Consider the following 10,418-nt stretch of genomic DNA (forward strand, 5'->3'; position numbering starts at 1 on the left):
ACACAAATCCCCAACAAAGAACACAAATATGAAGGAAATAACGCTTTCAACCAAAGAATGCAGATTGTGACAGTAGTGTGATGGTAAAACATGTACTCTCAAGAGATCAACTAAGAGTTTGAACTCGTTAAATCGGCCATTATGAGACCGATAATAAAAGGGTCTCAGTGCAGCCACACAGAGTAGCAGAACACATTTTAGTCTTATTTGTATAATTACTGCTGTGTTTTGATGAGCACCTATTGATTGTAGGAGAAAATGATGGACATAACATGATGTTAAAAAACTTTATCTGAATAAAAAATGTAATTCCTCAACAATGTGACCTCAGCAAACCTGCACTACACTAGTATCCTAGTAGGCCTCCATGTTATTATTTATGTTCCCTATAAATTATTTGACTGACATTTATTTAAATTGACCCATTAAAGCAACACTTAAGAAGTTTTTCTCTTCGGTCCCCCTACAGGTTGGAAGCGGAATTGTCCATTACTAAATTATTTACGACTGCCGTCGAAAATAATGCGGAAGTGCCGTTCACCCGGTTTTGAGGTGATGAAGCACTGAAACTATTTTGGAAACATTATTTTAAGTCACTAAAAACCCTTTTAGTGTTGCTTTAATGATTTTATCAATAAAATAGCAAAAACTAGTGAAAATTGCCTAGCATAAATCCATAAGGCTCAAGGTGAAATCAATTTTTGTTTTGTCGAACCCACAATCCACACTGGATAAGCTGGGACCAAAGAATGTATATAAGAAGTGGATGTAGTCATGGTGACCCACCCATTGGTTTGTGGACTACGGTTTTGAAGCTTTTGGCATTTTGGCCGTCACCATCTTGGAATTTCTACAACCAGTGAAGGATCTGTGGATCTGATGAACACAAGCACCAGAGCGACACACCGAGCAGCACCCTTACTGAATCTGGATCCATCTGGATTCTGGTGAGAAGCTGCTAACAAAGTTAGCTTCATAATTCAAGGTCAATTTTACAGCTAGGTGTGAAGTCATCTAAGTGTCTAATTACATTGGTAGCGTGGTTGCGACCTATCAATCACAAGGTAGCCCCGCCCTAAAGCATCCCCTGCTTTCTAGTCTATTTGAATCTAAATGGACCATAATTTACTAAATGAACATCATGCTGGATTTAAGAAGACTTGAAACTAGAGATTGAGACCATTAACTATGTTTAGAATGTTTACTGAGATAATAATCAGAGGAGTCGCCCCCTGATGGCCAGCAGAGAGAATGCAAATTTAAGGCACATCAGCCTTTGCTTCACTTTTCAGAACCGGACGTTTCCGCCTGGGTGGGACCAAATAATTAATCGAAATTAGCTTTAAATGAAAATAGGTTGTGAATTAATTTTACATTTAAATATTCAAGTGTACCATCATGACCAGGGCCAATATGAATATTAAATAACAAGTGTTTGAAGCCCAGAATCAAAAGCACAATAGATCATCACCCATTACACCACAGCACAAAAGGATAGAATAAAAATATGAGACTGTAATCTGCTGGCTATGACATAAAAAGACAATTGTACACATTTGCAATAAAACTGAGGCCAGTGATTTTGATATCACAGCTGATCTAAAGAAAAGTGAGTGTAAATATTCATACAGCGTTAAAGACAGAAGCAATGTGTTCTCAGTTGAGTATCCAATGTTGTCAGATTTAAAACCACCGGGATATATTTGCCATGAATTTCCTGTTCTACAGGAGCCTGTCTGCTTTTCAGAATAGAAAAATAAGTGAAAATAAAGTTATCGTACTTTTATACATTTAAATTGGTTCACATTGGTCTCTTTTTTATTTTCAGGCATCATTGATATTGGTGTGGTTTCCTCTGACAACACTGAATGTGAACAACTACATCGATTTACACCTACAGAGTAAAGAAAAAAATATTACATCTAGTGCTTTCTGTTATTCTTCTCATTCTCAAGGAGGAAGATGCTTTTTTCCGAAACATCTGTAAATAAATAAAATCATATAAGACAAAGGGAAAAATGTCAGCACATGGTCAATTCTCTTCAAGCTGAAGAGAGAAGAGAAAAAAGGGTTTATGGAGTGAAATGGGAAATTCAGATGCCCAAAACCCCCATTCTAAACTTAACTAAAGAGACACATTTTCCATTATACATAAACATTTTAAAAATACAATATACAGCTTTACAATATGCCACCCGTCTGTCTGTCTGAGACCCAATAAGACGTCTCCCTCTCATACCTACCTGTCTGTTGCTCTTGTGGCGTTCTACCGGTGGCGTCAGTGCTAACAGCTGCCCATGTTGTGATGCTGCGTCAGGCCCATTTGAGGCTGGGTGGGTCTTGGTGTGGGCTGATGATGGTGTGGTGATGATCCAGTCTAAGGTGCTTGTAGCCTGGTTCTGGTCTCCCCTCACTCTGTGGACCAGATGTGTCAAACCATTTTAGTTCCTGGGCCACATACAGTCCAGTATCAGTAACAATCAAATCAGATGACTTGAATGTCAACAAGTCAATGCTTCCTGGTGATAAATACAGTGGACTGATCCCTCCATGTGCAGCCTGTTCTTTATCTCAGCTGCTTTTCATCATCGCTGATGGAGCTCCATCTGTAGCCACGCCGACAGAACCAGCCCAGTCCACCAGACCCAGTCCACTCAGTCCCCTAGACCCAGTCCACCAGACCCAGTCCACTCAGTCCCCTAGACCCAGTCCACCAGACCCAGCCTGTTGTCACAACAGCTGCCGTCAATCATTGATAGAGCTCCATCTGTCGCCGTGCTGACAGGACCATTGTTCGAAGCTTAATTGCTAACGGTTTGATCGATAACAAAAACCGTAGGGGAGAGAGTAGAAATCACTCCCTCTACTTTGAAAACAGCAAATTCAGGCATCAGAGATGATGGAGTATGATAATAGTATAAAGACAAGTGTCTTCACAAACCCAGTTTGATCTGAAGAAATCACAGTCTTATGTGAGAGTTATATAAATCCTTCATCAGTTCATAAAAAGGACCACATATGAACAGATATTATGAGGAGCGATGCTGGGGCTATAACAGTATTTATACAAGTATTAACTGGTGGGTATCAACCAGGTCATGAGTGAAGAAAGTCTCTTATAAAAATAGATATACATTCATCCCAATAGGGGGTGTACAATGGGGTGTTGTTAAAATGAGGGGGCTGTTAAATAACGAGCCAATCACAACTACACAACAACTATTTGGGTCTGCTGTTACATCAGACACAATAAATGGAGAAGATATTGAACTACATTTAGGTCACGCAGTAGCTTTACTGTTGAATTTAAAATGGAACATCTGTCTGATAAAATTGGTTTAATTGAGACCGGCCAGGCTTAGACTCATTTTTTGAGTACCATACAATGCATTACTGTAGATAATCTGCATACATCAGTGCCACAGGATTTAATGAGACTGTTGCAGGTGGACCTGTGACCCTCTAGGTGGGTTCATAGTTTTCTACATTTCAAAGTTAAATGCATCAATCTGCTGCACTTTGGGAGCAAAGAGATTAACAGTCATCTTAGTAGCTAACTGCATTGGTAGTGTGCCGGTAGAAAGGACATGGTAGAAACCAATGAGTGTGTCCCTCCTGTCTGAACGTCTGCTGTCGAGCATCTTCACACAGATCTTTAACAGATCACTTGGGCTGTGGAGAACACAGGCATTCCCCAGGGATGTGTGCTCTGCCCACTGCTCTTCTCCATCTACAACAACCACTGAATGTCAGGAGACACCGGTCCTCGGCCTTATCCGGGATATAATGAGTCGGCATAAAGACGGGACATTGAAGAGCTGGTCCTCTCGTGTGCTCAGAAAAACCTGGAGCTGAACTCCTAAAACTATACCTGTTCCAACATAGACACCATCAGGGAAAAAGGCCTAGCAGGGATTGCTTCCTGTGCCAGCTCACAGGGTTCAACCTACTCCAGTTCTCAACCACAATCATCCAGTCTGGTTTGGATCAGCCACCAAACACAACAGGATTGACGAAAAAAAAAAATTACTGGTGCCAACTTGCCCTCTATTCAGGACTTATACATGTTCAGAGTCGGGAACTGCAGACCCTTCACTCCCTGGATAAAATCTTGTCCAGCTGAACAGCTCAAAAATAAATTAATAAATAAATAAATAGACATGCAATAACCCTGTAACACTAAAAGATCGACAGACTTCCATTATAAAGTAAAGGCCAAAATGTACATTGTTTTTAAAATGTTTGCAAGTTCACCGTGTGTACAAATCCTATGTTTTACTCTGTAAAGACATGTATACATAATGTACATATGTGTCCATAAACAAGTTTACAGCTTACAGAAACACAAACATGCAACTTTATTAGAATCTAAAATGTCAAACCAAAGTCTATTGGCGGTTAGCCTTTAGTTGCAAGTATGCACATGATTTTCCACACTACCACATTCTTTGGTCATCACTCACTTAATCTTTGGCTTATTGTTCAGTTATTGTTTCTCTTCAAAACTGAATTTTCGTTTTAGTCTTTTAGCAGACACTTTTTCTGAGAACAAAGAACAAAAGTTCCCCTGAAAAAGATTACATTTATGAATAAGAAATGAGGAATGTAAGAATAAATAACCCTAACCCACAATATAAAGTGAAAACAGTGAAACAAAGCAGGATTTCAGGATTTCAGGGATTCAGAGAAATTCGTCTTTAACCAAGTTCAAAAGGTGTTAAATTAATGTCTGGCTTGTGCTGGGAAATTACTATTTTGTTGGAAAACATGGAAGTTCTGCTTTAATCTGCATGTCTTTGATTTAAAACTTGTTGATTTTGTGTTTTAATCTCTTCATAGACAAAACCGCTTAATGAAGGGCTTTTTTTCCTTTTTCTTTTAACAACTTATTCCTCAAACTAAATGTCACCTATAACCTGTTTTCATCTCGACAACATAAACCTGAATTCAGTTATTCCTCTCAGAGTCACTACTGGCTCACCTTTTATTTGTTCCTACCTGAGTGTCTTCTTCATATCCCTGTTTCTTCTCCTAAAAGTGAAAATCTAGGTGGTAATCCAACAATAGTCTCTTTCTCTGACTGTTTCTCACTAAAAGATCTTCCTACTGTCCTACTGCAGATTTGAGGCAGCGCACCTCTCTTTCCATGTCCCCCCCCCCCACCCTTTCCCTCATTCCGACAGGTGTGGCTGGGACATAGAGACAGGTGGATTTGGCAGCCATTCAGCACTGAGCCACTCCTTCATACCTATGCACTAGTGTAACTGCTTTACCAGCGTTTACTCTACCAACCGTCAATGACATAAATACTAGGGACTAAAACTTCCCCGTTCACTGTTGGGAACTCAAACTGCTGGGTAAAGTTTGTTTTGAGATTCTCTGGGATTAAAAACATACACTGGAAGGAAGACAGTTTTTAAAAAAATAAAATAAGAATTAGGTCTCTGTTGCTGACTCCTATCTTTTTCGTCTCTTCATGTCCCCAGTGTGTTAATGTGATGTGTTTGGACAATGTCACCAAATCTTTACATGACAGGGAAATATGAGAGACAGTCAAATGACCAACAGCTTGCTGTGAAAAAGTATTGCCCCCCCTGATTTCTTTTCATTTTCATATTTTCATTTTTTGTCACACTTAAATGTTTCAGATCATCAAACTAGTTTTAATATAAAACAAAGACAACCAGAGTAAACAAAAAATGCAATTTGTAAATTATTATTTTATTTATTAAAAGGGAAAGAAATATCCAACCTTATCGGGCCCTATGTGAAAAAGTAATTGCCCCCTTGGTTACTCAATCAACCAAATGACCAAATTGAATTGATAATTGGGTTATATTTGAGAACAAGACACACCCAGGAAAGATTACTGCCTGACCTGTTCAATCTGAACACTTAAATAGAACCTGTCCGGCAATGTGAAGCTAAAAGGTCTCAAACAGCAGCACATGACGCTGCAATCAAAAGTACAAATGAGGGGAAAAAAATCATTGCCATTTATGAGTCTGGGTTACAAAGACATTTCTAAGGCTCTGGGACTCCAGAGAACCACAGTGAGACACATTATTAACAAATGGAGAGAACATGGAACAATGGTGAACCGTCCCAGGACCGACCGGCCACCAAAACTCCACCAAAAGCACATCAACAACTCATTCACAAGGTCCCAACAGAACCCAGAATACCATCTAAAAAGGACTAAAAGGCCTCACTTGCCTCAGTTAAGGTCAGTGTTCATGATTCCACAATAAGGAGGACACTAAGATGGCACTAAGATGGGAGAGCTGCGAGATAAAAACCACTGCTCTCCATAAAGAACACAAAGGCTTGTCTTACATTTACCAATAAACATCTTGATGACCCCCAAGGCCTTTGGGATGAGATTCCTTGGACTGATGAGGTAGAAATATTTGGAAGACATGGGTCCCATTACATCTGGTGGAAATCTAACACAGCATAAGAACACCATACCAACAGTCAAACATGGTTTTAGTGTGATGGTCTGGGGCTGCTTTGCTGTTTCAGGACCTGGACAACTTTTCAACGATTATTGATGGTACCATGAGTTCTGCTCTCTACCAGAAAACTCTGAAGGAAAATGTCCGCCCTTCAGTTTGTGACCTGAAGCTCAAGTGCAGTTGGGTTAGGCTGCTGGATAATGATTGAAAGCACACAAGCAAGTCCACCTCTGAATGGCTAAAAAAAAAAAACCCAAATGAAGGTTTTGGAGTGGCCTAGTCAAAGTCCGGACTTAAATCCCACTGAGATGCTGTGGCATGACCTTAAATGGGCAGTACTGTCCAATGTGGCTGAATTAAAACAATTCTGCAAAGAGGAATTGTGCCAAAATTCCTCCACAGCGATGTTAAAGACTCATGTCTGTTATTGCAAACGTGTGATTGTAGTTGCGGCTGCCAAGGGTGGCATAACCAGCTATTAGGTTTAGGGGGGCAATTACTTTTTCACAAGGATGATATAGGTTTGGAATAATTTAATACCTTCAATAAATGGAATAATCATATTAAAAACTGTTTTTTGTGTTCACTCACGTTGTCTGTGTCTTATATTAAAATTGATTTGATCATCTAAAACATTTGTGTGTGACAAATATGCAAAAACCTAAGAAATCAGGAACGGGGCAAATACTTTTTCACAGAACTGTATACAGTCATTTGATGCAGAAGTCAGAGGACACAATGTTGTGTTAATGTATATGTATTCTTCAAAGGATCTGTTTAATAATTATTGTGGAGCAGGAAATTATTCATATTAACTGGAAAAATGAGTTGCTTCATGTTCACTCTGACTTGATTCAAGTCCCGATTATGCCTTGGCCCGAGGGCAGACACACTCATGGCCATCTAGTCTTACTCCAGTAACACAGTTCCTCTCTGTATGTCGGTGTGTAGCCCTGACTCATCTTCAATTCATGTTGGAGGTTTGCCAGAAATGTAAAAAGCCTCTACGTTTTTTTTGTTTAACCACTTCACGTCTTCCTTCTTTATGTTAACAAACCAAGGCCAAACAAGCTAAACAGCAGAGCTCTGCATGATGCTTCCGTTTTGTTTTTACAGCTGTTCCTTGTCGTATCGGCCTCATGACTCCAGCATCAATAAGGCTATAATGGACAACGTGTGGCGACCCGCCAACGTCTATTTTGTTCCGGCAGTTTCATAATGAAACAAAATTAGTTTTACACTTCTGAACCAGGCGGCAACCTCCAGTTCTGAAAAGTGAAGCAAATGCTGAGGTTCCTTAAACTTTGCTGGCCATGAGGGGGTGACTTCTCTAAATTGTAATAAGAAGACGTCTATGTGAAAATTACCCTACTTCTCTCTTGATTTATTATCTCAGTAAACATTGTGAAAATTAGTTTATGGCCTCAATCTCTAGTTTCAACTCTTCTTCAATCCAGCATGATGTCCATTTAGTAAATAATGGTCCATTTAGAGTCACACAGACCATAAATGATTTAGGGCGTGGTTACCTTGTGATTGGCAGGTCGCAACCACGCTACCAATGAAATTAGCTCCTAAAATGACTTAGCTTAGCTGTAAAGTTGACCTTGAATAATGAAGCTAACTTTGTTAACAGTTTCAGACCAGAAGCCAGATGGATCCAGATCCAGTAAGGTTGCTCCTTTGGGTGTCGCTCTGCTGTTTGTGTTCAGCAGATCCACAGGTCACTCCTCCACGGGCCAAATAACGTTTTTGTGCAAAAAGCAACGTGTTATTTCATACATTTATCGGTTAACTTCATGTCCCGATTATCCTGGCCTAATAATTGCAACACTATGTAATTTATTGTGTGTGTTTTTTAATCCCGATCTGCGATAAAATTTGACTTGAGATGTTTCCACCGTAGAAGACGGAACATCATTAAAGATACCAATATCATCATTTGGTGGACAATAAATGCACCAAAAGTACTGCAACTGGTGTTTCTAAAACAAATTGAACCTCAATTTGATTTTAAATAAAGCTGAGCTCTTTCCTCTCAATAAACTGAAGATTGTTGTCAACAAAAGGTAGACAATCCTCCATCTCTTATTTTCACATGAATGCTGTCCATGCCTTACTCTACTCTATGATCCTTGCGCTGTCCCACTGACAGGATCATGGATATAGAAAAGCCTATCTACATGCAGTTATCAGTAATGCATTTGTTTGTCACTGCGAGAGAAAATGAAGGTTTAATTCTGGCGAAATGTCTGTTATTTGTGGGATTTTTTTCCCTGCGGGTTTTACATTTTATTTATTTGTAAAAGGAACTGATTGGTTGAAGAGGCCTGCCCATGGACTATAGTTTTGAAGCCTTTGGCATTTTGGCCGTCGCCATCTTGGAATTATTACAACCAGTGAAATAAATTACTATATTTTATCTTTAGAGAAGCAAAGGGTTGATATGATCAACACATGCGACAGAGCGGCACCCTGAACAGTAACCTTACTGGATCTGGATCAATCTGGATTCTGGTGTGAAGCTGTTAACAAAGTTAGCTTCATAATTTAAGGTCAACTTTAAGTGTTGAAGCCATATTAGTAGCTAACTGCATAGGTAATAGGTAGTGATGGTAACTTGAAGAAGACTTGAAACTAGAGACTGAGACCATAAACTCATGTTTATTGACATAATAAATCAAGTGAGGAGTCGGGTAATTTTCTCATAGACATCCATGCAAAGGAGTTGCCCCCTGATGGTCAGCAGGGAGAATGCAAGTTTAAGGCACTTTCATTTAGTAAATTGTGGTCCTATTTAGAGTCAATACCACCATAAAGCAAAACACTTAACTGTAAAGTTGACCTTGAATTATGAAGCTAACTTTGTTAACAGCTTCACACCAGAATCCATATGGATCCAGATGCAGTAAGGTTTCTGCTCGGGGTGCAGCTCTGCTGTGTTCATCAGATCCATCCATCGCTCCTCTTTAGTCCAAATATGGTCACTTCCTTCCAGTGGTTGCAAAGAATCCAAGATGGTGACGGCCAAATTACAAGATAGCGACAGCTAAAATGGCAAATTTTAGGCTTCAAACCATAGTCCAATGGCTGACTGCGTCCACTTCAGATCTACAGTCTGGTTTAAGGCACTTTGGCATTGGCTTCACTTTTCAGAGCCAGAGTTTGCTGCCTGCTTCCAATCAGTGATGTAGATGACGTTTCCCTACAGGTCAAAGTTCAGCTGCCTGTTGCATTAACAAACCCAAAAGTGTTGCAGTGTTTTCAGTCTCTACAGTTAGAGTAAACTGTGTCAACACTGATAGAAATCCACAGATTACAGTGGGCACATGAACAGCAGATCCTTGTGTGCAACTTAAACTACTAAAGTTTTTTCCACGAAACACAACTAACAGAGGTCGTTGTGATCCCACTGACAGGGATGCAGTGAAGGGAACACCCACCTCCACTTCACTAGTCCCAGCTTCAGTTACCGGTACATCCAGAAAACACTAACCAGTGACTGACATGAAGAGGCCTAACGTTCAAACACGTTGGATAAAAGCCCACTGAACTGTCCTGGTAGCCTTCATGATACAAAATAAAAAATGGCTCTAACAACATTCCTACTGGAACATCACAGCATTCTCTATGAAAACGGTCTTCCAGAGTTTTCACTCAAGTCATCGACTTGGACAGAAACTTTTTAACGCAGTTTTTACCTTGCAGTGGACTTTCCTTCGGCTCAGCCAGACATCCCTCTCTGGTATTTTCTCCGTTCCTAATGGACTGAAGCGGCTCCTCCAGCTGCAGAAAATCTCCCCCTACAACAAGAAAACTCGCTGCCGGCGGTCCACGGTGCCCCTCGCCGTCACTTTTAATCCTTGCTCCGGGAAAAGGAGCTTGTTCGCGGCCACAAAGTGTTCGTCCTTCCCCGTAAATCTCATACTTAAAGAAAGAAGCGGTACGGGGAAGTGGCAG

General features: G+C 40.2%; 1 protein-coding gene across 4 annotated transcripts in view; it reads right to left on the reverse strand.

The window, feature by feature from the left end:
* The window catches only part of amot (angiomotin), a 28,090-nt gene extending 17,672 nt beyond the window's left edge, over positions 1-10,418 (reverse strand). Inside the window, exons 1-3 of one of the 4 annotated variants that reach the window (XM_084029264.1) lie at positions 10,160-10,418; positions 2,244-2,415; positions 1,921-1,981 (exon numbers count right to left, since the gene is read on the reverse strand). In XM_084029264.1, coding sequence (XP_083885390.1) covers positions 1,921-1,981 — 61 coding nt within the window. In that variant the 5' untranslated portion in view covers positions 2,244-2,415; positions 10,160-10,418. Of the gene's footprint in view, positions 1-1,920; positions 1,982-2,243; positions 2,416-4,981; positions 5,103-10,159 lie in introns of those variants that run through there. The other 3 variants (XM_084029263.1, XM_084029265.1, XM_084029266.1) reach the window with 3 other exon arrangements.

This window comes from Eutrigla gurnardus (assembly GCF_963514095.1).
Source record: "Eutrigla gurnardus genome assembly, chromosome: 15".
Taxonomy (NCBI): Eukaryota; Metazoa; Chordata; class Actinopteri; order Perciformes; family Triglidae; genus Eutrigla; species Eutrigla gurnardus.